The sequence below is a fragment of the Gymnoscopelus microlampas genome (assembly GCF_963454915.1).
Source record: "Gymnoscopelus microlampas genome assembly, chromosome: 2".
Taxonomy (NCBI): domain Eukaryota; kingdom Metazoa; phylum Chordata; class Actinopteri; order Myctophiformes; family Myctophidae; genus Gymnoscopelus; species Gymnoscopelus microlampas.
This window is the reverse complement of record NC_139939.1, coordinates 44,336,449-44,364,407: the sequence shown is the minus strand read 5'-3', so window position 1 is coordinate 44,364,407 and position 27,959 is coordinate 44,336,449. Positions and strand designations below refer to the sequence as shown.

At 42.6% G+C, this 27,959-nt stretch overlaps 1 protein-coding gene across 1 annotated transcript in view; it reads left to right on the top strand.

Annotated features, from left to right (window-relative positions):
- Window positions 1-27,959, top strand: part of usp43a (ubiquitin specific peptidase 43a) — a 133,865-nt gene that overhangs the window by 83,196 nt on the left and 22,710 nt on the right. The window contains exons 5-7 of the mRNA XM_084046348.1: window positions 11,164-11,299; window positions 12,182-12,326; window positions 27,004-27,184. Coding sequence (XP_083902474.1) covers window positions 11,164-11,299; window positions 12,182-12,326; window positions 27,004-27,184 — 462 coding nt within the window. The remainder of the gene's footprint in view (window positions 1-11,163; window positions 11,300-12,181; window positions 12,327-27,003; window positions 27,185-27,959) is intronic.

Below are 27,959 nucleotides of genomic sequence, written 5' to 3'. Positions count from 1 at the left end.
GAGCAAGACTCTTAACCCCTAATTGCTCACAGGCACTCATTGGAAACAAGACCGCAAGGACTTTCATGAACTGACCTGTTAAAGGAATTATCATTTCTCTTTCTCTCTCCTGGCCCCATATTATCGCTGCTTGCAGCTATAATTAGGTTTCGAGAGCCTGTAAGGCTTCGAAAGCTATTACATCTCTACACTTTCATTATTATTATTCTTCCGCCGGTTTTGCCAGTTCTGGCCTAACCGCGTGGTCACTTTTTATGAAATTCGGCAATATGGTAGAGGGCTATGCCAAACGGCGAAAACCCGAAACTCACAAACATTGGCCAAAGGGTGGCGCTGTAGCACTCAATTGAAATATGCCAACTTTGAACAGGTACAACTCATGCCCTGTTTGACCCACAGCCATGAAACTTCGATGCACACATGCGTCTCCTCATGCCTAACAACTTTCACACTCTGACTTTTGACCTCTGACCTTTAGATCTCCCACCATTTCGAATTCTATGAAAAGCAGTAAAAAGCAGTAAAAAAATCACTTCTCCTGGGATTTATGAGCAATCTGTACGAAACTGTATACACATGAACTTTGGACCAATGCCGACAAACGTAACTTAGCGGATTTTCCATAAGTGAAAACGTTAAGCTTTTATAAGCCAATGAAAATTGCAGCTTTTTTTAAATTATTCATCTGCCCCTAACACATACATGCAGACTCACATTTGTTTGACACTTTGCAATATTGTAGAGGGTCCTTCCAAGTATCACTGAAACCAATCTTACTCCAATTGGTCAAAGGGGGGCGCTATAGCAATTTTTTGAAAATGCAAACTTTAAACAGGCAAAAGTCATGCCTCGTTTGGCCGACAGCCGTTAAACCTGCTTACACATGTGCCTTGACTCATGAGGAACACATGTATCACTTTGACCAGTAAGCTCTGCCCTTAGATTGTCTGCAATTTTGAGCAGTTTGAAAAACATTTAAATCCAGGATTTCTGAGCAATTTGCATGAAACTGTGTCAAATACATGTTTGAGGCCCTTTTTCACAGGTTCAGGTGTGTTGGTTCAATAGCTTGATCGCTTAATCATCTGCCTTGAAACCATAGGGTAGCCGGTTCGAATCCCACCTCAGGTAGACTTAATTATAATTGCATTGCACACAACATGACTATATCAATGAATACATGTGCAATTGTTAAAGATGACGAGAAATGAATACTTGAAAGTAGTTATTTTCAATGTATGACGTACTTCATTCGCGCTTTTGTTTTGTTTTGTTGGATTCTCCCTTTTCACTGTCTAAGGCTGTGTATTGGATAGCTCCACCAGTAGAGTGTGAGTCTCATGTGCCAAAGGTCCCTGGTTCGAATCCCACTTATTACAGTTCACATTTAAATTGCATTGTACAAAACATGACCCTGTTAATTCAGACATGTGCAATGTTTAGACAATAACACGAAATGCTTTTGAGAGTAGTTGTTTTTTATGTATGACATACTTTCTTGTGAAAATAGCCGATCTACAATCTCACACCTTTTTAGATAGCAACGCGTTGTGAGCTTGTAGATCGACTATTTTCCAGTAGTTTCCATTCCGAAATATATTGAGCAGTTTGAAAAACATTTAAACCAAGGATTTCTGAGCAATTTGCGTGAAAGTGTGTCATGTGTGTGAACTCCCTTTTCACTAGTACAGGTCTGTTGGCCCAATGGCTTAATCATCTGACTTGATACCGCAGAGTCGCCGGTTCAAATCCCACGTCATGCAGACTTCAACTCAATTGCATTGCACACAACATGATTGTATCAATGAATAAACATGCAATTGATAAATGAAATGCTTATTGAGAGTAGTTATTTTCAATGTATGACGTACTTCATTCCCTCTTTTTTTTTGTTTTGTTGGATTCTCCTTTTTCACTGACTAAGGCTGTGCATTGAATAGCTTGATCAATACACTGTTAGTCTCATGTGCCAGAGGTCCATGGTTCAAACCCCACTCGTCACAGTTTACATTTAAATTGCATTGTACAAAACATGACCCTGTTAATTCAGACATGTGCATTTTTTAAACAATAACATGAAATGCTTTTGAGAGTACTTGTTTTTTATGTATGACATACTTTCTTGTGAAAATAGCTGATCTACAATCTCACACCGGAAGAACCTATAGGACGGAAAAACCTATAGATATCAACAGACACCATCAGGGAGGCCATATCTTTAGCTCAATGAGAAGAGAGGCAGCCTGTGAATCCATAGGTCGCTGGTTCGATCCCTGTCCCCAACAATGCGTTGAGGTGATCATCATTTGGAATTCCCCCTATTCCCATGGATTGGATCCACCCCTCTCACCTGCTCTCACTCATCACCAATCACACCTGCCACATGCACAGTACAATTTTTAGGTACTTTTACTTTACTACTCTACTCTACTACAATTACAGCAGATGACAGCTTTAGTTACTTGTTACTTTGCAGATGTAATTATTAATACAACACCTACAGTAACCACATACAGCCGATCTACAATGTGACGCGTTATGAGCTTGTATGTATATAATAAGCAACCCATGCTGTATGATAACTTACCACATATGAAATCCAATTCTGTCTATCCAATGGCTCAGTCTGTACTGTGGCCATAGCTGAGTGGTTAGTGAGCCCACCTAGGGAGCCAGAGGCCCTGGTTGCCCCAGGTACGATTCCAGGCCAGGCCAGCAAATGTGTCGATGAAATGAAATTTGTCCCTGAGCAAGACTCTTAACCCGTAATTGCTCACAGGCCCTCATTGGAAACAAGACCGCAAGGACTTTCATGAACGGACCTGGAATTATCCTTATCCTTTACACTGTCTACCGGTCCCTGGTTCAAACCCCAATTTAACCGGTCCAAATATAATTTACTGAACAAAAATCATGACTTTGTTAATTAATGCATGTTCACTTCTTCTCTCTCGCTCTCTCTCTCTTACTGCCTCTCTCTCTCTCTTACTGCCTCTCTCTCTTTCTCTCTCTCTGTCTCTCTGTCTCTCTGTCTCTCTGTCTCTCTGTCTCTCTGTCTGTCTGTCTGCCTGCCAGTCTGCCACTCTGTCACTGTCTGTCTGTCTGCCAGTCTGCCAGTCTGTCACTGTCTGTCTGTCTGCCAGTCTGCCACTCTGTCACAGTCTGTCTGTCTGCCAGTCTGCCACTCTGTCACTGTCTGTCTGTCTGCCAGTCTGCCAGTCTGCCACTCTGTCACAGTCTGCCAGTCTGCCACTCTGTCACTGTCTGTCTGTCTGCCAGTCTGCCACAGTCTGTCTGTCTGCCAGTCTGCCACAGTCTGTCACAGTCTGCCAGTGTGCCACTCTGTCACAGTCTGCCAGTCTGCCACTCTGTCACAGTCTGCCAGTCTGCCACTCTGTCACAGTCTGCCAGTCTGCCAGTCTGCCATTATTCTCGAAACCGCTCATTGCTGCTTGCAGCTATATTTATTATTATTCTTCCGCCGTTTTTGCCAGTTCTGGCCTAACCGCCTGGTCACTTCTTATGAAATTCGGCAATATGGTAGAGGGCTATGCCAAACGGCGAAAACCCGAAACTCACAACCATTGGCCAAAGGGTGGCGCTGTAGCACTCAATTGAACATGCCAACTTTGAACAGGTACAGCTCATGCCCTGTTCGACCTACAGCCATGAAACTTCGATACACACATGCGTCTCCTCATGCCTAACAACTTTCACTGTTTGACTTTTGACCTCTGACCTTTAGATCTCCCACCATTTCGAATTCTATGAAAAGCAGTAAAAAGCAGTAAAAAGCCTACTCCTCCTGGGATTTATGAGCAATCTGTACGAAACTGTATACACATGAACTTTGGACCAATGCCGACAGACGTAACTTAGCGGATTTTCCATAAGTGAAAACGTTAAGCTTTTATAAGCCAATGAAAATTGCAGCTTTTTTTAAATTATTCATCTGCCCCTAACACATACATGCAGACTCACATTTGTTTGACACTTTGCAATATTGTAGAGGGTCCTTCCAAGTATCACTGAAACCAATCTTACTCCAATTGGTCAAAGGGGGGCGCTATAGCAATTTTTTGAAAATGCAAACTTTAAACAGGCAAAAGTCATGCCTCGTTTGGCCGACAGCCGTTAAACCTGCTTACACATGTGCCTTGACTCATGAGGAACACATGTATCACTTTGACCAGTAAGCTCTGCCCTTAGATTGTCTGCAATTTTGAGCAGTTTGAAAAACATTTAAATCCAGGATTTCTGAGCAATTTGCATGAAACTGTGTCAAATACATGTTTGAGGCCCTTTTTCACAGGTTCAGGTGTGTTGGTTCAATAGCTTGATCGCTTAATCATCTGCCTTGAAACCATAGGGTAGCCGGTTCGAATCCCACCTCAGGTAGACTTAATTATAATTGCATTGCACACAACATGACTATATCAATGAATACATGTGCAATTGTTAAAGATGACGAGAAATCCATACTTGAAAGTAGTTATTTTCAATGTATGCCGTACTTCATTCGCGCTTTTGTTTTGTTTTGTTGGATTCTCCCTTTTCACTGTCTAAGGCTGTGTATTGGATAGCTCCACCAGTAGAGTGTGAGTCTCATGTGCCAAAGGTCCCTGGTTCGAATCCCACTTATTACAGTTCACATTTAAATTGCATTGTACAAAACATGACCCTGTTAATTCAGACAAGTGCAATGTTTAGACAATAACACGAAATGCTTTTGAGAGTAGTTTTTTTTTATGTATGACATACTTTCTTGTGAAAATAGCCGATCTACAATCTCACACCTTTTTAGATAGCAACGCGTTGTGAGCTTGTAGATCGACTATTTTCCACTAGTTTCCATTCCGAAATATATTGAGCAGTTTGAAAAACATTTAAACCAAGGATTTCTGAGCAATTTGCGTGAAATTGTGTCATGTGTTTGAACTCCCTTTTCACTAGTACAGGTCTGTTGGCCCAATGGCTTAATCATCTGCCTTGAAACCACAGGGTTCCTGGTTCGAATCCCACGTCATGTAGAATTCATTATAATTGCATTGCACACAACATGACTGTATCAATGAATGCATGTGCAATTGTTAACCAGTAAACTCCGCCCTTAGATTGTCTGCAATTTTGAGCAGTTTGAAAAACATTTAAATCCAGTATTTCTGAGCAATTTGCGTGAAAGTGTGTCATGTGTGTGAACTCCCTTTTCATCAGTTCGGGTCTGTTGGCCCAATGGCTTAATCATCTGCCTTGATACCAGAGCGTCGCCGGTTCAAATCTCACCTCATGCAGACCTCAACTCAATTGCATTACACACAACATGACTGTATCAATGAATAAACATGCAATTGTTAAATGAAACGCTTATTGAGAGTAGTTGTTTTCAATGTATGATGTACTTCATTCCCTCTTTTGTTTTGTTTTGTTTTGTTGGATTCTCCCTTCTCACTGACCAAGGCTGTGGATTGAATAGCTTGATCAATACAGTGTTAGTCTCATGTGCCAAAGGTCCACGGCTCAAACCCCACTTGTCACAGTTTACATTTAAATTGCATTATGCAAAACATGACCCTGTTAATTCAGACATGTGCACTTTGCTCTCTCTCTCTCTCTCTCTCTCTCTCTCTCTCTCTCTCTCTCTCTCTCTCTCTCTCTCTCTCTCTCTCTCTCTCTCACTCTGTCACAGTCTGTCTGTCTGCCTGTCTGCCACTCTGTCACTGTCTGTCTGTCTGCCACTCTGCCACTCTGTCACTGTCTGTCTGTCTGTCTGTCTGCCAGTCTGCCACTCTGTCACTCTGTCACTCTGTCACAGTCTGTCTGTCTGCCTGTCTGCCACTCTGTCACTGTCTGTCTGTCTGCCAGTCTGCCACTCTGTCACTGTCTGTCTGTCTGTCTGCCAGTCTGCCACTCTGTCACAGTCTGTCTGTCTGTCTGCCAGTCTGCCACTCTGTCACTGTCTGTCTGTCTGCCAGTCTGCCAGTCTGCCACAGTCTGTCTGTCTGCCAGTCTGCCAGTCTGCCACTCTGTCACTGTCTGTCTGTCTGCCAGTCTGCCACTCTGCCACTCTGTCACAGTCTGTCTGTTTGTCTGTCTGCCACTCTGTCACAGTCTGCCAGTCTGCCAGTCTGTCACAGTCTGCCAGTCTGCCACTCTGTCACTGTCTGTCTGTCTGTCTGCCAGTCTGCCAGTCTGCCACAGTCTGTCTGTCTGCCAGTCTGCCAGTCTGCCACAGTCTGTCACAGTCTGCCAGTCTGCCAGTCTGCCACTCTGTCACAGTCTGCCAGTCTGCCACTCTGTCAAAGTCTGCCAGTCTGCCAGTCTGCCAGTCTGCCACTCTGTCAAAGTATGCCAGTCTGCCAGTCTGCCACTCTTGTCACAGTCTGCCAGTCTGCCATTATTCTCGAAACCGCTAATTGCTGCTTGCAGCTATATTCCTTATTTTGTTTATGATAGTCATTGGAAATTTCATATCACAGTATTACATAGTTGTATTAACACATAGCAATTCACCAAATAGCTATTTGTCGTTTTTTATCAATAAAACATCTGCGTGGCTTGTAGTTTATTAGTGTAATTTATTAGTGGCTTGTAGTTTTTCTTTGGCTGGTAAGCCAAAATGTTAAGTGTGTTCCCTGACGGCATTTCTGCCCTGGGAGGATTAAAAACAAACCAAGAGAAAATTAAAAAAAAAACACTCAATTTGTTGCAGTCAGGCCAGCACACTCACTGTGACTATTAGTCTAGACATCATCATTTTCAAACCAAACGCTGCCATCCCATGTGGCCTCCTTCGTCACACACTTATGAATCCACATGAGTAATCCTTTGTAGGTCTATGAAACTAAGTTTCATCTTGATAGAGATCAAGGCACCTATTGAATTACCGAATAGCGAGGCCTGTGGGCATTTCTGAGTAATGAAGTACTTTTAACTCTCCAGGTTGTCCTTATAATTCTAGCAATGTAGAAAGCGTGATGGAACTGTTATGTGGGGATAAATATCTGTCTGTTGTAATGTTGAAGAAATACAAATGTTTCAGTCCAGTGCTACTGCTAGGCTGAAACCCAACCCTTTAGTAAGAAGGCTTTCAGACACGTTTTACAGACCGTGTAAATGTTACTTGGCTAAAAATAAGAGCTGCTTTATTGATTGAAGAGATACAGATAGATGGTACTTACACAGATACCACCTCTGCTCACCTCTAACCGCCATACAGAGGTTGTACTGTATGCCAGCAACATACAGTACAACTGTAAGACAATACAACCTTGTCTACCTTGACACTTTAAATATAAATAGAGAGGGAGGGAGGGAGAGAGAGAGAGAGAGAGAGAGAGAGAGAGAGGGAGTGTGAACCTATTTCACCCACGCAATAACCCGGGCAACATACTGTAAGTGACGTGCAGGGCAGGCACCCACGCAATAACCTTGCCAATGGGCACCGATACCTGAACACGCTGATTGAAACGTCACCAGTGCAATAACCCCCAAGTTGCTTCTAAAATATATATATATATGTATATATAGACAGGAAATGGATGATATGCGGGGGGGATTGGAATGAGAGGGAGAGATCAATGGGTGACATCTCACCCACCAGAATCTACATGACATAGTATACTATATAAGAACTGAAATGCACAGAAATAAACTCCACTGATTGATATATATATATATATACAGTATCTAAAAACTGCTCATTTAGAAAAGTTAAAAAGCATTCTCTCTATCCTGTCACTGATAAGTCAAAACTGCGCTCCATCGTTTTATTTTCAGAAAGAGAAAAAGAAAAGAAGAAGAAGAGGCGAAGGGGGGGAGGGGGGGGACACTACAAAATAAACTTGTCAAGGAGAAGCACAAATATATCTACATTAGATACACATAACATAATCCAGCTGGTACAGTATGAACATGAGGTTAGACATTAAGGTGCAAAGACAACATCAGCGCAATGTACGTGAGATTAAGTTGCAGCGAGAGCATCAGCGCATTTGTCAGGTTCAACCACATAGTCTACAAAGGGCAGTAACTGTCACAGGTACAATCCACGTGGAAAAGTTTAGTCCATGGCCAGCCTGGTGAAAGACTCGCATATAGAGTGGTAACTTTCACAGGTAAAATCCACATGGTGCTGTAGATCCATGAGGAAAAAAGGCCAGCCGGGTGACAGGCAGTGGTCAGGCCTTTGTTCAACAGTATGATGGTAGCCGTGTGCAAGCTGTTCATAAACCTGGTGGTCCCTATTGCTTCACTGTAATGCCTAAATTATACTTCAATTTACGTCGTAAAACAAAGTATAAATTAGGCTTCAGAGTGTGGTCTGTCCCTGAGTCCAGCTGCTTAGTGGGAGATGCAATTAAGGCCGGACACTGGCCAGATACTGTACACACAAACACGTATTTACTTACACGCACACACACACGCACACGCACACACACACGCACGCACGCACACACACACACACACACACACACACACACACACACACACACACACACACACACACACACACACACACACACACACACACACACACACACACACACACACACACACACACACAGAGAGAAATGCACGCTGCCCTTGTCGGAGTGTCTTGCTGCAGTGGCATCCCAGCTGAATACCTAACAAGTCTGAAGCCCCAAGAGAAACACCAGATTATCTGGCAGCCTGGTGGTGCAGGTGATAATACAACCAGAGGGCATCTGCATCTCTGAATACTTACACTGTTCACGTAACACTGCTGGCTCATCCTGCATTGTTTTGGAAACGCTATATTATTCAATAAGAAAAGCCCTACTTTCTGAAAAAGAAAGAAAGACCTTTAGACCTACTGCACAGATAAACAGAGCTGCTGCCTTTAAACACATTTTAAATCTGAGGCTTTTTTTGGTACACTATTTAAATAGTTTTGAGAAAAATGCTGCTAATTGTCCCAAAAGTGACTGCAAAAGATTGCTGTTATTTGTCTCAAAAAGCTTTATATCCTCTATATATAACATGTATATATAACGACGCAATGTGACATAGCTCTGTTTAACACAATGCTGTACCCCCTCCAACTGTACATACAGTACTTGTTTTTATTATATTTTGCCACTTGCTTTTGGCAATGTAATGTTTCTCATGCCAATAAAGCTCCTTTGAATTGAAATTTGAAAGAAAGAAAGAAAGAAAGGAAGAAACAAAGAAATTCTGAAAGAAAGACGTTTTCAAGAAATCTTTTTTTACAGCAGAAGGTCTAAAAACATAATAAATGAAAACGTGTTTACAGAGAACGTAGTTAACACACCAGACGAACATCGGCTGAACACCCGCAGATCAGATGCAATGTAGGTCACGGTGTGTGATTTATAAGTGCACTTTGATATGTCAACCAGGCCCTTTGAGGGATGCAGGTTGTTGGCTCAAGATGGCTTTCAAGGAACCTCTTATGTAACTTTTGACAGTTGAAGTCGCCATAGGAGAGTACAGCTGCTTTCTCATGGGAACGTAGGGGGAGTTCTTCCGCCAGCAGTGCAGATGCTGTAATGGCTGAGGCAGTCGGCTAGATCTAGATCAGTTGATGATGGCTTGGCAGACTACACAGAACCTGTCAGTAAAGATGGCAGCTCCCTTTTGCATTTCTCTCTCGTAACGTCGTCTCGCCGCGGCTCTCCTTCCCGCCCGGGTTCCATTCCACTACTCCATGTCTCATCTCGCCACATCTAAATAACATAACCCATTAAGACCTGGAACGCATCTGTGTCACTTTGGATTTCTTTGGCTATTCAAAAATAGCAGATATGCAAGCTCATTGCGCGGCACCGAGTGCCGTGCTATAGGGGTGTGCCGATATATCGTCCCACGATATATCGCGATACGTTTTCGTGACGATATGTATCGTTTTGGGGAAAAAAAATATTGTTTTGAAAAAAAAAACGGCTATTGTAGCTGAAAAGCTACAAGTTTGCATGTCTGAATAATGCAAAAACAGAATTATTTGTTTGCATTTGCTTTTTTTCTCCCCCATATATTTTCATAATAAAAAAGTTCGTATCGTATCGGAATCGTATCGAAGTTGTGAGCCAAATATCGTATCGTATTGTTTGGTGAAATTAGTGTATCGGCACACCCCTACCGTGCTAGAGCTTGTAGATCTGCTATTTTTGAAAAATCTTTTTTTTTTTTTTTTTTTTTTTTTCAAAAAACTGTTAGGATTTAGAAAACATTTTTAAGAATCGCCTCAGGTCTTAATGGGATAAACAAACCTGGAGCTCAGATCCTCTCGTGTCTGCCCTGTCAGACTCCACGCTACTAACATATTACTCGCCTGAATAATGCATGCCGGGGAAAACAGGAAATATCTCTTCTCTTCTCTTCTCTTCTCTTCTCTTCTCTTCTCTTCTCTTCTCTTCTCTTCTCTTCTCTTCTCTTCTCTTCTCTTCTCTTCTCTTCTCTTCTCTTCTCTTCTCTTCATAGCCTCTTCTGAATTCTTGTTCTGCTATTTCTCTCTTCTCTCTCTCTCTCATATGGGCTCCTCTTTATGTCCTATCTATCTGATCTTTTTATCAAAGCATCTTTGGCTCACTGTAGATATTTTTAGACACGTTTTAGACATCGTTTTCATTTCTTTCATCCTGTCCCATCAAATCACAACTTTTCATCCACATCAAATTGTGCTCAAATTGATCCAGGCGCCATCCTGTGTGTGTGTGTGTGTGTGTGTGTGTGTGTGTGTGTGTGTGTGTGTGTGTGTGTGTGTGTGTGTGTGTGTGTGTGTGTGTGTGTGTGTGTGTGTGTGTGTGTGTGTGTGTGTGTGTGGCCGGTTTGTCCGGATCCAAACCCATTTCATCCTAATAAAAATATCATAATTTCCACTAACTGTACATCCAACGCAATGGATAAGCACACATTTTTGTATTGATAAAAGTTTTGTCTAATGTTGAATTTGTCTTGCTTCTCCCTCCCTTCTCAACACTTTATTTAATTTCTCTCACTCTGCTTCCATCCCTTTTGCTTGGTTCACCACTATCCTTTCCCCTCTCTCTCTCACTCTCTCTCTCTCTCTCTGTCTCTCTCTCTCTCTCTCTCTCTCTCTCTCTCTCTCTCTCTCTCTCTCTCTCTCTCTCTCTCTCTCTCTGTCTCTCTCTCTCTCTCTCTCTCTCTCTCTCTACCGTACAGGTCTCTGTGTGTGACCCTGGTGTTCAGTGCTAAGGGTCAGAGGTATGTACGTGTGGGCTTGGCCGTGCCTCTCTGTGGTTCCTTGTCCTGCCTACGAGCTATGGTAGCACAGGAGGGTAACATCTCTCCAGAACAGGTAGGCACACACACACACACACACACACACACACACACACACACACACACACACACACACACACACACACACACACACACACACACACAGTGACGTCACACACGTCACACACATACACACCTTTTTTAGCACAAGACCGAAAAGAAAAATTAGATGTTTGCCCGGGACCCAAACTAGTGAAAATGGCAGCCCAAACATGAGTCCCGACCAGTGCCAGGTCTGCTTATTATAATTTCCCCCCGAGATTTTGTTTGAAAATAGCAGATCTACAAGTGCATGTGTGCGTGCGTGCGTCCGTGTGAGTGTGTGCATGCATGCGCATGTGAGTGTGTGTGTGTGTGCACGCACCCGTGTGTGTGTGTGTGTGTGTGTGTGTGTGTGTGTGTGTGTGTGTGTGTGTGTGTGTGTTTGTTTGTTTGACCTCCATGCTGAAAGAGTCATTTTTCCATGTCTCCATGCTCCACCTGCTCCAAGCCTGTTAGCTGGTGTGATGTTAAATCTTCCTCTCTCATTCTTTTTAATTCCTCCTTTGTTTCTTTTTCTCTCACCTTCATCCCTTTGTTTCTCTCTCTCATCTTTCTATTCTTCTATATCTCACACTCCCTCTGTCTCTTCTGTCCCTGTTTCTGTTTCACTCTGTCCTTCCTTTCTTCTCTTGCTGTAAATCCTTTTATTTCTCCCCTCTCTTGCTTTGACTCCCCGCTCTTTTTCCCTGTCTGTATTTCCCTCATTCTGACCCCTCCTCTCTTTCTCTCTCTGTCTCTGTCTCTGTCTCTGTCTCTGTCTCTCTCTCTCTCTCTCTGTCTCTCTCTCTCTCTCTCTCTCTCTCTCTCTCTCTCTCTCTCTCTCTCTCTCTCTCTCTCTCTCTCCCTCTCTCTCCAGGTCATTCTGTCAGAACTCTACACCACAGGTTTCCAGCGTTCCTTCTCGGACGAGGACGACCTCACAGCCATCGCCGATAGCGACGTGGTCTACGCCTTCCAGGCCCCGCCTCTCCACGGCCGCGGAGGCTCAGCCACGCTCTCAGGTAACCATGGTAACCAAGTTGAACCTTGTGACCCTAAACAGACCCTCTCCAAACCATCTTCAGTACGGTACTTTTAAGACCAATTTGTCAGTTTTTAGTTAATTCTACTTTTTTTTCTCATCTTACTCATCTGGCTGTTGTCTGCCTCATTGGCATACACACATACGCGCGAGCGCACGCACACACACGCACGCACGCACGCACGCACACACACACGCACACACACACACACACACACACACACACACACACACACACACACACACACACACACACACACACACACACACACACACAGGATTTCAGCCAGTTTCTCTCCATAACCTCCCACGCACACGAATGACAGCTGTGAGAAATGAACAAAATCAATTTCTGAACCTGTTCATCCCAAAGGCTACAGTACATGTATGTTGATGTTGTTCATGTACAGTATGTGAAAAAAAAGTTCCTTTACACCTACTGGGACAGGTGCATACTGTATAGGAGCAGGCAGCCAGTGCATGAAACATGAAAAAATGGAGATCACGCACACTAGTGATGTGCGGATCAACCCGTAACCCGTGGGTTACCCGCGGGGCGGGCCGGGTCGGGTCAAGAAACGTTGACTTTTTGGGCAGGTCGGGCGGGTCAAATAGTAATGCGCAGGTTGACCTGTAACCCGTGGGTCCTGCGGGTAACCCGCAGGGTCGGGTTAAGAAATGTTGACTGTTTTGGCGGGGCGGGTAAAATTATTAATACATTCGGGACCCGCGAGTCATAAAAAACCCTGACCTGCGCATCACTACCACACACTGTCTTCACTTACAGCAAACAAGTAGTTTATTACAACGTTTCGGTCTAAACGACCTTCATCAGGTATCTCGATGAAGGTTGTGCTGCTCTGTTTTTCCCCGAAGAGAACTGGAGTGACTCATTTCAGGATTCTCTTAAAGGGTTAGTTCAGATTTTTTGAGTATTTTCTTTAGGAAATACTTACCATTAATTTAGTGGTTGCAAAGGTATTAATTGATTGCCCGAGTCCCGTGGTCAGAGTTATGGTCCGTTTCTGATAAATATGAAGTAGTTCCGGTAGATTAGTAGATTTGGTGGGGGCCGCTCATTAAAAATAAATAAATAAAAAAACTAACGTCATTTGTATTGTTGACCCATTTCTACCATATAGAGCAGGTTTCGTTCAATTTCGACCCCTCTGTCACATGGTACTAATGTTTGTGTCCAGAATCACTGCGCCGCGGCAGCCTACTCATGCACAAAATATATGACACAAAAAAATAGTACCATGTGACAGAGGGGTCGAAATTGAACGAAACCTGCTCTATATGGTAGAAATAGGTCAACAATACAAATGATGCTAGTTTTTTAAATGTATTTATTTTTAATGAGCGGCCCCCATCAAATCTACTAATCTACCGGAACTACATTCATATTTATCAGAAACGGACCATAACTCTGACCACGGGACTCGGGCAATCAATTAATACCTTTGCAACCACTACATTAATGGTAAGTATTTCCTACAGAAAATACTCAAAAAATCTGAACTAACCCTTTAAGTCACAAGAGTTCTGTGACGTTGCCTCATTTTGGTAGTCAATCAATGTGTAGCACACGGGATGATGTAAGATGAGGAGCATCACGAAAGTAAACAAACAAAATGGAAAAAACCTGGAGCAGACCACATTTGTTGGGTCACAGACAATCTGGTCTGATTGTTCTATAGCGAGAATTGAAAGCTCATTTGCTGTTGACTCACATGGACACGAGAGCCTACCTGGACTGGCAAGAAAAGCAAACAGAGACTCACAGGTGTGCACTGCGATTTGTCCGTAACACAATGATTTACTTAGTGATGTAAATGAAGGCTATTAACCCATTAAGACCTGAAGCAGATTCTACAAATGTCTTCTAAATCCCAACAGTTTTCTGAAAAAACGTATGTTTCTATATCAGTGGTTCTCAAACGTTTTCATGTTAAGGACCCCCAAAATGATATGTGTTTGGCCGCGGACCCCATCTCAAAATATTTTGTTCCAGGGACCCCCCCAGAAGCAAAGATTTGAGTTAAAAATGTTCTCTTTAAAAGAATATAAAAAATATTAATTTGCACAAATGTTCTCGATTTTTCAAAAAATGCAGATATACAAGCTCATAGCACGGCACTCGGTGCCGCGCTATGAGCTTGTATATCTGCTATTTTTTAATAGCCAAAGTGTAAAATAATGCTTTTTAGCTCAAATGTGTGTAGTCTCTTTGTGTATGTACATACTTTGTATGTATTATCTACGCATTCCTGGGTGTTCCTCAATCCCTGTTTCTGCAGCATGTGAACCCGTGCCATTTAAGCCTTTGAAATAGACACAGAGAGAGAGACAGGTGTTATGTTGTTGACAGAGAGACATGATGCAATGGAGTCATCATCATCATCAACACAACGCCCTACCCCTCCATCCCTTGAAGATCCATGACAATCACTGATACCAAGCATGTCTAAGAAACACATACGAGATTATACGTACACAGAGTTGCACGTGCACGCTCGTTCGCACGCACGCACGCACGCACGCATACGCACACACACACACACACACACACACACACACACACACACACACACACACACACACACACACACACTGAACAATGATTCTAATTTGTCAGCTGCTTGACACATCAGTGTTGCAGATATGTCATAAATATCATAAAATATGTCACCCACATACTGTAATTATGTGTGTGTGTGTGTGTGTGCGTGTGCGTGTGCGTGTGCGTGTGCGTGTGCGTGTGTGTGTAATAGAGTGTGTGTTTGAGCGTATATCTGCCTGTACAAGCTTGTAAGCTGTGCATCATTAGTTGCTGTGATCCATCGAGATGACAGCTATCAAAACAAACTAACTTATTAATACACAGTAACATCCTGAGTGTAAGAGTGTACAAATGAAACCAAATGGACATTTTGTACACTCTCTGAGTTACAAATGGATAAATGAACATGAAGCTTTTACTGTATTAATTATGATTTTAGTTTTTCAAGTGCATTCAGTATAATTATGTGATGAAGACCAAAGTGAGACGCCAGGCTGTGTGGATTGAACAGAAAGATGTCAAGCTATATCCTACTAAAAGAAATGCCGTTTTGCAACGTTTTGTTTTCCGAAGACGCTTAAATAATTCAGTTATGTGTTCAAAGTGGTCATGAAATATTCAAGCACCCTCACTTCCTCAATAGAAGCAGTATCTTTATCACTTCAGACAAGTGCAAGTGAAAGCACCTGTGACAGACACACACACACACACACACACACACACACACACACACACACACACACACACACACACACACACACACACACACACACACACACACACACACACACACACACACACACACACACAAATTGAATGTAATTTAGATATCATGTTGCTTAGTCACAAGCTAGGCTCATTGTTTACCTGGTATTCAAGCTTCTTCGAGGCACTTCATTGTTCTCTCTGCAATCTACTTATGTGACTATTTACCTTGTTGTTTATTGACTAGAGTACTGTACCTCATGCTTACTCTGCTTACTCAGATGTTGCTCCTGTAAGTACCTCTGGACAACGGGAGCACCTGTTAAATGCCTAAATTGAAATTGTAATTATACTCAAGAGCATACTTAAATGCGCTGCCGATAAACAAGAGTGCTCTCCTCAAACTAGAGGCCATTGTGTGTCTTATGTAACCTCAGCTCATCTTCAGAATAGTCATGATTCACATCTTAATTGATCTTGGCTTTCCCTTGTTTGTTTTTGCATGTCAGTCTCTTTGATTCATACACACATGCACAACAAGAAACATACAGTACACCCCTGACTCACCAGGATATGAATATTGACATCTGATATTATCCTCAACCTATGTATAGCTGGGCACACGCACACGCACACGCACGCGCACGCGCACGCGCACACGCACACACACACACACACACACACACACACACACACACACACACACACACACACACACACACACACACACAGCTGGAGAGCTTCACAGCAGCTAATGAAAGTGGAAATTGAAAAGGGAAATTTGGTTCTGGAGGAGAAAAGAATGCAATCCCTCATGTGGGCTTAGAGAGGTTAGCGCAGTATGGGGCATTCGAATTAGATGGCTCAATACAAAGGCAGATAGCTATTGCATGGCACGCTCATTTCAAAATCCCATTTCTCTCATTGTCAGGCAACAAAACTAAGCGGGACAGCTTTGGATTTCATTTTCAAAAAAGCACTTAAAAACCAAAGACAAAGGTGTGCTTTTTAACAGAAGGTATGAAGACAGCGGAGCGATATCATGAACAATTAATGAACCACATCAGAGTCTTCATGTCATTGTCTATTCACAGCTTCTGCCATAATATCGTACATGGACATACAGTAGACCACTTCTTTTCCCATTTTGTGTTTACATTGTCTCCATAGTCGTTAAAACTTTAAACAAACTTACCTGAATAATTGAGTCAATGTTGGCTCAACATCATTGCATATTTAACAAATCACAGACATTTTAATTCAGTATGTAAAGGGACTATTCAAATCAACGTGCCCTTTAAATTGCATTAAATCGCAACAATAAAAATTGACCCATAAAATTGACCCATAAAATACTGTGTAGGGGAATCCTCCATTGTGGTAATAATCTGTGAGCATGTGGGATGTGGATATCTGGCGCTGTGGGTAAACAATGTAGATGTATATTGAATCAACACTACTCCCACATCCAATAATGAGCTTTAAAATTCAGAGAAAATAGCGTTTCTATGGGAGCAGGCTCATGATAGAAAATGCTATGAAATCAATTAAAGCCCCAGCACCAAAACTGTGTCCTATTTCACCCTCAACAAACCAACCAATTTGCACATAAATAGAGCAATAAAACTCTAAAGATGCAGCACGACTTCCAACTGAGTATGTGCTCAGCGAGGCTTAAGCCTGATTTATGCTCTGACGCACGATGGTGTCGCATGCCGGAAAAAAAAAAAAGAAGCAAACCTACAAGCTCACACCGTTGAGCGACAAAGGTATGAATCAGGCTTTGGCATGCTACATTCCTGAAAGGATCATTTGTTGTTCTTCGGCAAGGAAAGGTCACACTAAGCCATGTGTCTCTGGCCTTATGCCCTGTCAATGACACTGAAACAAATCTCAGGTGTGGCGTTAGCAAGGGGGTGTGGTGTGGTGGATAACAAGGAGGCGGGGGAAACAAAGCACACTTGTAAACGCAAAGAAAATGTCCACAATGGCCACTAGAGCAGTGGTTCTCAAACTTTTTCATGTCAAGGACCCCCAAATTGACACTTATTAGCCTGCGGACCCCCATTTGAAAAAGATATGCCAGGGACCCCCATAAGAGAAGATTTTTACGGCTCTAGCAGTGATTTTCAACCATTTTAATTTCAAGGACCCCCCAGTTTAACATGCATTAGGCTACGGACCCCATTTAATGGCATCTCAATCTCTGGGACGGTTGGGACCCCAATTCATATTGTAAAGTCAATGCTAATTTAACTCTGAGAGTGTACAATTGGAACCAAATGGGGGTCCATTTGGTTCCATTTGTACACTCTCAGAGTTACAGACCCATAAGGGTCCATTTGGTTCCTATCCATCATTTAGCTGGGGACCCCCTGGAACCCCCTCAAGTACCCCTGGGGGTCCCCGGACCCCACTTTGAGAACCAATGCACTAGAGAGCAACCAAAAAAGTCCCAAACCATGCAGACATCCAAGCAGACAGGTTTGTGGGAGCTGTGAAGAAAGACCAGTGTGCCAAGTCATAGATTGTGTGTGCTCGCGTGCGTGTGTGTCTGCATGCACGCGCACGTGCACGTGCGTGTGACACAGGAGATGTTCTCCTGAGGATGGTGTCAAAACAGGGACATTTCAACTTAGATAAAAGGATGTGACATGATTTGACTCGTCCTCTCCGCGAAGTGGCGAACAAATGCAGCATGGTGTGAATCTTGCCATTTTGTCTATCTGATGCTGTATTGCTCTTTGTCGCTCTCTGCTCTCACTTCATGCACTGCACTCGCCAACCCACATTGTTGTATTTGTATGGTGAATTTCACACACACAGGCAATTCTTGTTGCTTTATGTAATGCATAAAAAAGTAATGTAAAGGAATGAAATGTCACTGCACAAACAAACATAATCTTTAATCTTTCATTTCTCTTAACCCATTAAGAGCTGAAGCCGATTACATGTCTCCTAAATCTCAACAGTATTCTGAAAATCGTATGTTTCTATATCAGTGGTGCTCAATCTTTTTCATGTCAAGGACCCCCAAAATTATATGTATTTGGCCGCGGACCCCCATCAAAATATTTTGTTCCAGGGACCCCCAGAAGCAAGATTTGAGTTTAAAAAGGTTCGCTTTAAAAATATATATATTCAAAGATTTGCACACATTTTCGCGATTTTTCAAAAATAGCAGATCTACAAGCTCGTAGCGCGGCGCTCGGTGCCGCGCTATGAGCTTGTATATCTGCTATTTTTGAATAGCCCAAAGTGTAAAATCATGCTTTTTAGCTCAAATCTAAAAATGACACATTTCCAGGTCTTAATGGGTTAATCTAACAATATTGCTCTTATCTTACATGTCACACATGTACATATCAATGTCTCTCCATCTTTTACTCTCCCTCTCTCTGTCTCTTATTCTTCATCTCTCTGTACGTTCATCACATCAGGGCAAGACAACCAATAGCAGTACAAATTGACCTTTTCAAGTGTGCGTTATTGAGCTTCTGTCACCACCGCCAGGGAACGGAGAGATGGTTAACAGAGTGAAGTCTTGTTCCCATCGAAATGCTAAGAGCTGTTGTTTCATTGTTGGAAAGGCAGGGCTTTAACACTACGAGCTGTGTGAGCTGTTTGTCTGATCAGAGTTGAAACCAGTGGTTCTCAACCTTTTCTGGATCAGAACGTGAATATGAATGTATTATATGAGCATGTGTGTGTAGCCTGCTGTGTACAGTACTGTATGACTCTGTCCACAATGACTTGCTATCCTGTATCATTGTCAAATCACAACACAGGCATGAAACGTCATATTGGACCTCTAGTCTAACTCATCAACAATTCAGTGTTCAAAGTCAAAATCTATGCAAACGCCACAAGGTTGCCCTTGTTTCCCTGCACGCACCTGATGTATGTACTGTATGACCATAGGTATCAATTACCTCACTACAGACATGTTCATAAATGCCACCTTGCATGTACAGCGTGGTCTCTAACCACAGGCCACACAACTGTGATTCATGACATAACAACTAGTGCACACACACACACAGGGATGTGGAGTTCGTCCCCATGTGAACCAACCTGTTGGTCTGGTTTTAAAGGAGAAGGCTGAGGCAGAGGATGCAACACCCTGATCTCTATCTCTAAGTGCATTCATCAGAGCACTTGTTCTTCCTTCCTTCCTTCCTTTCTTTCTTCCTTCCTGTCCCCTAGTGTCATCTATCACTGTGCTATGGCTCTGTCTCTTCTTGGTTGCCAGATTTCGGGCCCTGCGGCTTTACTTTAAGGACTGTAGGTTGATGCCTGTTTATGAATAAACGAAAGCACCTGCATATCTTATCGTATCATCTGTGTCACTTTAGATGTCTTAGGCTATTCAAAAATAGCAGATATACAAGCTCATAGCACGGCACTGAGTGCCGCGCTATGAGCTTGTAGATCTGCTATTTTTGAAAAATCTTGATTTTTTGTTGTTGTTGATTTTCTTCAAAAACATTTTTTTAATAGAATCACCTCAGGTCTTAATGGGTTAATGAGATATATTACCGATTTCTCATCTGTTCTAAGTTTGACCTTGAACCTTTTTACTCAAAAGATAATCTTGAACCTTAGGTTTTTACCCAAAAGTTAGTCATGTCTTCGGGTCAGATCTTTTCCACCGAGCTTCATGAAAATCCTTGATTCTTACTGTTGACCTTTTCCACACAAAAGTGAATTGCCTTTTCTGATAGTGCCCACCAAGTTCCATGAAGATCCACCAATCTACCAACCTTTCTCCACTTACTTTGTTCACAGTCACACCAGCAGTGTGACTGTGTGACCAGTAGTTCTTGACACCTCCAAATACAAGCCCCTGCCATGCAGCACATGTTTTTTTTTTGGCTTCACACAGATGGACCTGGACACACACAGATTTGAGCCCAGCATGAAGTTTGACAGGTCAGACTGGTTACTGCAGTGATTCTTCAGACATGATGCAACAAATGGGACTTGTGCCAGTAGCCTAGTAGGAGACAGTTGATTGGGTATTATTATGCCTGACTAGGTATTATGCCTGACGTAGTATTAGGGCTGTCACGATTATGACATTTTACTTGACGATTAATTGTCATACAAATAATCGCGATTAACTATTTAATTGTGCGGCTTTTTGGCCAGATATGACACAAAAACATAAATACACAAAGAAATTACTGACAACGACCAATACCAATAATCAAAATCAATAATGCCTCGCATCATGGACAAAATACACCATATTTAATATTCTATACTTCGGAATCTGTTACAAAATAGTGGAAATAGCTGATCTACAAGCTCACAACGCGTCGCACTGCGACGCGTTGTGAGCTTGTAGATCTGCTATTTTGTTGTATTTCGTAGCATGTAATACTTGTGACAGGCCTAGCGTTGCCAGGATACTGCCCCATGTAACTTCAGTCATAGATGCCTCAGGTCAACAGGGGACCCATGCTGTGCTGAAGATGCAGGTTTCAGCGGAGATATTTCACAGAAGAGTGATGGATAGAAGCAGGGGGAAAAAAAGGATTAAGATGAGGAGGAGGAAAGGAAAGCCAAGAAAAGAGGGATTTATAAGGGCAAAGGTGAGAAGGAGAGCAGCAGTAGCAGGTGCATTTTGTCATCCCCGCTGTTTAACCCTTTAAGACCAGGAACGCATCTGTGTCACTTTTTGATTTGAGCAAAAAAAAAAGCATTATTTTACATTTGGGCTATTCAAAAATAGCAGATATACAAGCTCATAGCGCGGCACCGAGTGCCGCGCTATGAGCTTGTAGATCTGCTATTTTAGAAAAACTTGAAAATATGTAAAATTCTTTGAATATATGTATTTTTTTAAGGAACATTTTTAACTCAAATCTTTGCTTCTGGGGGTCCCTGGAACTAAATATTTTGAGATGGGGCTCTGCGGCCAAATACATATAATTTTGGGGGTCCTTGACATGAAAATGTTTGAAAACCACTGATGTAGAAACACATGTTTTTCAGAAAACTGTTTAGAGTAGGATTTAGAAGACATTTTGCAGAATCGGAACCTCAGGCCTCAATGGGTTAAGCTCATCTGTCATTTCACTGTTGGTATACGGTTCAGGTGTTTTGCCGTCGTCAGCCATGTGGGCAGCCAGCCGTGGTCAGGACCTAGGACTCCTCTGAAGCTAAACCCTCTGGGGGTTTATTAGCACGGTGTGTGGATGTGTGTACTCGTCTGGTCACAAACCACTTGATGGTCACGTCACGTCAAGTCTGTGTGTGTGTGTGTGTGTGTGTGTGTGTGTGTGTGTGTGTGTGTGTGTGTGTGTGTGTGTGTGTGTGTGTGTGTGTGTGTGTGTGTGTGTGTGTGTGTGTGTGTGTGTGTGTGTGTGTGTGTGTGTGTGTGACCTTTCGGCTCCCCTAGTGTCTCATGGTTCTATCCACTGTAAGATAATTTGATTTAATCCATCTTGAAGATTTAACAGTCCCATGCCTGCTGTTCAACAATAGAGCTAGAGAGATGACAATCCTCTGTAAAATGGTTGTTAGCAATGACTCGTAATGACATTTCTCTTCAATGTTTGCCATTAGGCATTAACATATTAGGTTGTTTATTTGTAAACACACACACACACACACACACACACACACACACACACACACACACACACACACACACACACACACACACACACACACAAATCTAATCATTTTTACTTCATCTATTTACTTCAGAGGGGCTGATGCAACACGCATTTGTTGAAAAGTTTCAAGAAACTGAGAACTGTGTCTTTCACCCCGGACAATTTAGTTTTTGTTTTCTCAGATGAGAATTAGTTACCAGCACATTTCACACATTTAATTATAAATAATTATTATATAATGAAGCAAGTGTGCAAAAGTCAATTTTATTGATTTTGATTCTTGATGAGGCATATGTATTTATACCAAGATTCATCCCAATAACATGAGAGTGGGTGGAGAGAATTATAAAAACGTAACCGCTTCATTTTCTGGGTATGTCATAATAGGTTAACGTTCTATGAAAACAGCAGATCTACAAGTTCACAACACTTCACAGCGTGATGCGTTGTGAGCTTATAGATCAGCTATTTTCGGCAAATTGATTTTGTGTAGAGGGGAAAAAAAGGAGGGGACCAACACAAGGATAGATCCCAGTCAACGAAGTATATAGGGTTCAAGTGGTTAATGGTAGTGATATTTAGCAGAGGAATGAGATAGAGAGGGAGAAAGAAAAGAGGGACAGGGCAAGATAATTCTGAGAAAGAAATTGAAGATGGCAAGAGATGAGGGAGGGGGTGTGAGGAGAGTCGGTGCCATGAGGAGGTGTAGTATCTCCTCCTTGAGGACTGAGTTGTTTAATCCATTATGACTGGGAACGCATCTGTCATTTTAACATTTCTTTGGCTATTCAAAAATAGCAGATATACAAGCTCATAGAGTGCCGCGCTATGAGCTTGTAGATCTGCTTCTTTTTTGTAAAGTCGTGGGCATTTTGTCCAAATCTTTGAATATATGTGTTTTAAAGCGAATATTTTTAACTCCAATCTGTGCTTCTGGGGGTCCCTGGAACAACATATTTTGAGATGGGGGTCCGCGGCCAAATACAAATCATTTTGGGGGTTGACATGGAAAAGTTGGAGCACCACTGATATTGCAACATACAGTTAGGATTTAGAAAACTTTTTTAGATATGTATTTGGTCGCGGACCCCCATCTCAAAATGTTGTTCCAGGGGCCCTCAGAAGCAAAGATTTGTGCAAAGATTTGCACAAATTCTCTTTTTTTTTTTCAAAAAATAGCGGAGCTACAAGCTCATGCTACTTTTGAATAGCCAAAGAAATCTAAAATGACACAGATGTGTTCCCGGATTGAATTGGTTAATTAAGGCTGTCAGACTAACCACTGGACTCTCAAGAACCATTTCCTTTATCTCTCCTCCCGCTCTGTCTTCCCATTGTCTCTCACCCTCTCTCTCTCCGTCCCTCGGCTCTCACCGCCTCGCTATCTCTGGTGCCATGTCTGTAATGGTGTTGTTGTGACCTGAAGAAAGGAATTTTGTTTTAAAGGTTCAGTGGAATTCTTCTATGTATTAGAGGGCTGTATGGAAATTATAATCCCCAAATCCATGTAAGAATTTTCCTAAAGCCCTTGTACTTGACCTAAAGTGGCACTGTAGTCTGGGGTGAAATGAAGTGCATGGCTTTATTTTTTCTAACTGACGGGTAGACGATTACAGGCCAACAAAAGGTCAGACAATGTTCTGGAAAATAGCAGCTCTGTGTAGGAGAATCGCAGATCTACAAGCTCACAATGTGTCACAAATGCTATAGGTTGCGAGGCTTGTAGATCTGCTACTATCACTATCCGTAATGATGCATGACGAATATAGGGCTTAAAGGGGTATACCACTCATTTTCAACATTGAACTATGTCTTTAATACACCTTAGATTGATTGAGGTCATGTGATCAGTGACATACGCAAAGTGTATTTTTGGCTGAGGAGGCGGAGTTCTAGACAACATAGAGGGGGGGGGGGCTTTTTTCTTATTTCCACACAACAGCTCTAAGGTGTATTAAAGACATAGTTCATAGACATACATGTTGAAAATGAGTGCTATACCCCTTTAAGTGGCTAAGAGGGAAAAACTGACTGTTTTTCAAGAGTCAGTTTTCTTTTTTTTAAACACCTTTTTCTTCCAAAGGGCATGTTTTTGTCACAGAAAATCCTATCCAATCACTATCCTTTCTGTCCTTTTCCAGTTTTTTTGTTTTGTTTTGGATAAAACATGTTATGATGTCACAGAACGCTCAGATAGGAACGTGGTCTGGTGCGAGGGAGTGTGTTTGTTCACCAGTGGTTAATTCTGTTTGTTTGCTATGCTGAGTGTGTTAATCCAAGTTTGCTTTGTGTGTTTGTGTGCATGTGCGACGTTTGGAGGTGGCAGTGATTAATTGCGTGGCAGTGTTTGAACAAGCATTGTTTAATTAAATCCTCTGATAATGTCAAAGTTTATGTTTCCTGGGAGACAGGAGGCTCAGCCTTCTGCATCCCCCAGCTATTGTAACCCATTAATCAAAATGTGTCTGTGCGTGCGCACGTGTGTGTGTGTGTGTGTGTGTGTGTGTGTGTGTGTGTGTGTGTGTGTGTGTGTGTGTGTGTGTGTGTGTGTGTGTGTGTGTGTGTGTGTGTGTGTGTGTGTGTGTGTGTGTGTGTGCACGTGTGTGCATGCATGCAGCGTTTGCAACTGTTTGTCTGTAACAGATGTCATACATTGTATAGCTCCCCAGGGTAAACAACAATCAAAGGACCATTCTGCCATGATGGGAATTTGAAGATATTTTCTGAATCGCATTGCAAAACTGTTAGAAATCAGAAATTGGCTGGCACATGCTGTTTTTCAGTATGCCAACTAAAGGTGTTTTACAGACCCAGCTGGCCCATTCCATTCCTGCAAAGCAGCTCTGCGTTAGAGCCTGACCAGTATATCGGTTTGGCCGATATATTGTAACCTGACTGGCGGTATTTTTTGAGTTTCACAATACACCCTGCATCTGGGATCGCTCAGGGAGTAGAGCTACCCGGTCGCTGCGTGTACGAACCAATCAGCGGCTGCTAGGGGCTGGATCATCCAATCCAGGGGCGTCACGGCCATTCACTGTGCGTACGACGCGACACCCTCACTCCCACAGATCCGTGATTTCATACCCCCCACTTTTTGAAAAAATAAAAAATATATATATATTTTTAAATAAATCGGTAAAATCAGGCAAAAATAAGAATTAAATAACCTAACCCTAAAACCGAAATAAAGTAACCAAAACACAAAAAAAAAACTAACAAAATCCGCCCAAAAAAGTCCACCCCCCCACCTTCTGAGAGCCCGTGACGTCCCTGATCCAATCACCTGCCAAGTAGCTTGAAAAAATGAAACGCCGTCTTGCATCGATTCTGCTACCGGAGTCTCAGATGGAAGTAGGCTGTGAAACAAGATGTGTGTCGCAAGCTTCTTCCATTTGGCGGAGTCAGGTTATATATATTGTCCATTATTTAACTTGTTTGATGACGTCAGTATCGGTAATTACACAACTGATGCAGCTGATTTTTAACCTTGTAAAATGAACAACAAAAAAAGTAGGTTGATGCCATTCGGAACGAGTACCCATTACCTGGGCGGCTGTGGCTCAGGAGGTAGTGCAGGTTGTCCAATCATCCGTGTCACGGTCCGCTCCTCAGCCGTGGACTGTGCCCTTATTATTTGGACCTTGAATGCCATTATATGGTGTTGGACTCTTAAGGGCTGTTCTTTAGGCCTGTGTAGGCCGTTGTTCATTATTTTATCTTGCATTGTTGTAACTCTGTTGCCATTTGCCTTGCTTCTCCTTGTACTTTTATTGTGTAGTTATGTTCCTAGTTTTCCTGTCTCCTGTCTAGTCGTTGCTACCTGTCTCACCTCCCTTTGATTAGCTATGTTCTCCACCTGTGTCCTGTTAGTCTCCCAGCCAATCCCTGTGTTGATTGTCTTTGAGTTCACCTGTGTCCAGTTAGTCCTGTGTCTATTTAAGTCCTGTGTTTGCCTCAGTTCCTTGTCGGTTCGTTGTATATGGTCGTGTGAGTCTTGTTAGTTTGTGCCTCTTTGTTTCCTTGTATTCTAGTTCACTTAGCTTGCCCAGTTTAGTTTTGCCCTACTCCCTCCTTATTCTGACTGCCTACCTGTGTATTGACCTTGCTTGTACCTGGACGTTGATTACTGCCTACTCCCTTTGTTTGGTGTCAATAAACACTTAAAGTTGAGCTACGCTGCCTCTGCCTCTCGTCTTGCGCTTGGGTCCTACACCTCCCTGCCACGCACCGTGACAATCCGTGGGTCGGCGGTTCGAATCCCGGCTCCTCCTGTCCACATGTCGAAGTGTCCTTGGGCAAGACACTGAACCCCAAATTGCCTCCAATGCGTCGGTCGGCGCTAGCTTTTCCCCACCATTGGTGTGGGAAAAGTGAGGACGCTGGCGTTGACTGTTCGCCGCTACACCTCCCAATGTCCCCCCCCTGTATGTATGAATGAATGAACCATTGTAAAGCGCTTTGAGTAGGTTTGAGTACTTACTGTAGAAAAGCGCCATAAAAATGCAATTAATTATTATCATAGTACTTGGATAATATAGTGCTTATAATCTCAATTCCTTTTTAGTGTCATTACAGGTTCAACAAAACAATCTTTAATTAGTAATAATCTTCTTAGTAGTCTTACAGCAGACAGAGTATCAGCGTAATCTTAGCACAGCCAAGCTGTTCTATAGTCTGTATCAACGCCTACAGTGTAGCAGACAGGCTCTAATAGAACTCTCCTCTCCTCTCCTCTCCTCTCCTCTCCTCTCTCCTCACAGGGTACCGTCACAGCCTCCCCTCGTCTCCCCACACCTCCTCCTCCACCTCCTCCACTGGGCCTGAGGGTCAGAAGTTATCGCCGTCTGGAACCCTCTCCACAGACCTCCTCCACCAGGGCGGCTCTTCCAAGGTCCTCCTTCTCATTTGTAACACAGCGGGGTCTGGACAGCAGGCTGTCAGGTGAGCTGCAGGACGCTATGGCGTGACGGATCTCCTCCTTGTTCTCCTTTTACTCTGCGTCATATAGAGAGAGAGTTGCATCACGCTTTGATCTCGCCGCCAAGTGGGATGTTGCCTCCTGCAGTTCCAAACGTTGGAACTTCCTCATCGATAGGGGTGTGCCGATATATCGCGATACGTTTTCGTGACGATATGTATCGTTTTGGCATTTTTTTTAAAATATAAATAATAATATATATATATATATTTTTTTTTTATTTTTTTTATTTTTTTTGCAATAATAAAAAAACAGAAGTATTTGTTTGCATTTGCATTTTTTCCCCCCCATATATTTTCATAAGCCCCCCCCCATATATTTTCATAAGCTTTTTTTCTCCCCATATATTTTCATAATAAAAAAGTGCCATATATCGTATGGTATCGATATCGTGAGCCCAATATCGTGTATCGTATCATATCGTGAAATTAGTGTATCGGCACACCCCCACTCCTTGAGCATTTCCGCATTCTATTCTTACAATGGGAGTCTATGCTAGTGACGCAACTCTCTCTCTCTCTACAGTATATAACGCTGGTTTTACTCGGTGACGCGAGAGTTCATTCATTTGGCCAAATATTACTATGCAAATTGGTTTCCTTGTGCAAGAGAAAAAAGTCAACATAATTAACCAAACATGATCCTTTTAGTGACTTAACCATGGCTTGTTATATTTGTGGTTTCTGTATGAGTTCCAGGTAGCTTAACCCACTTAGGTCTCTGAGGCCGATTCTACAA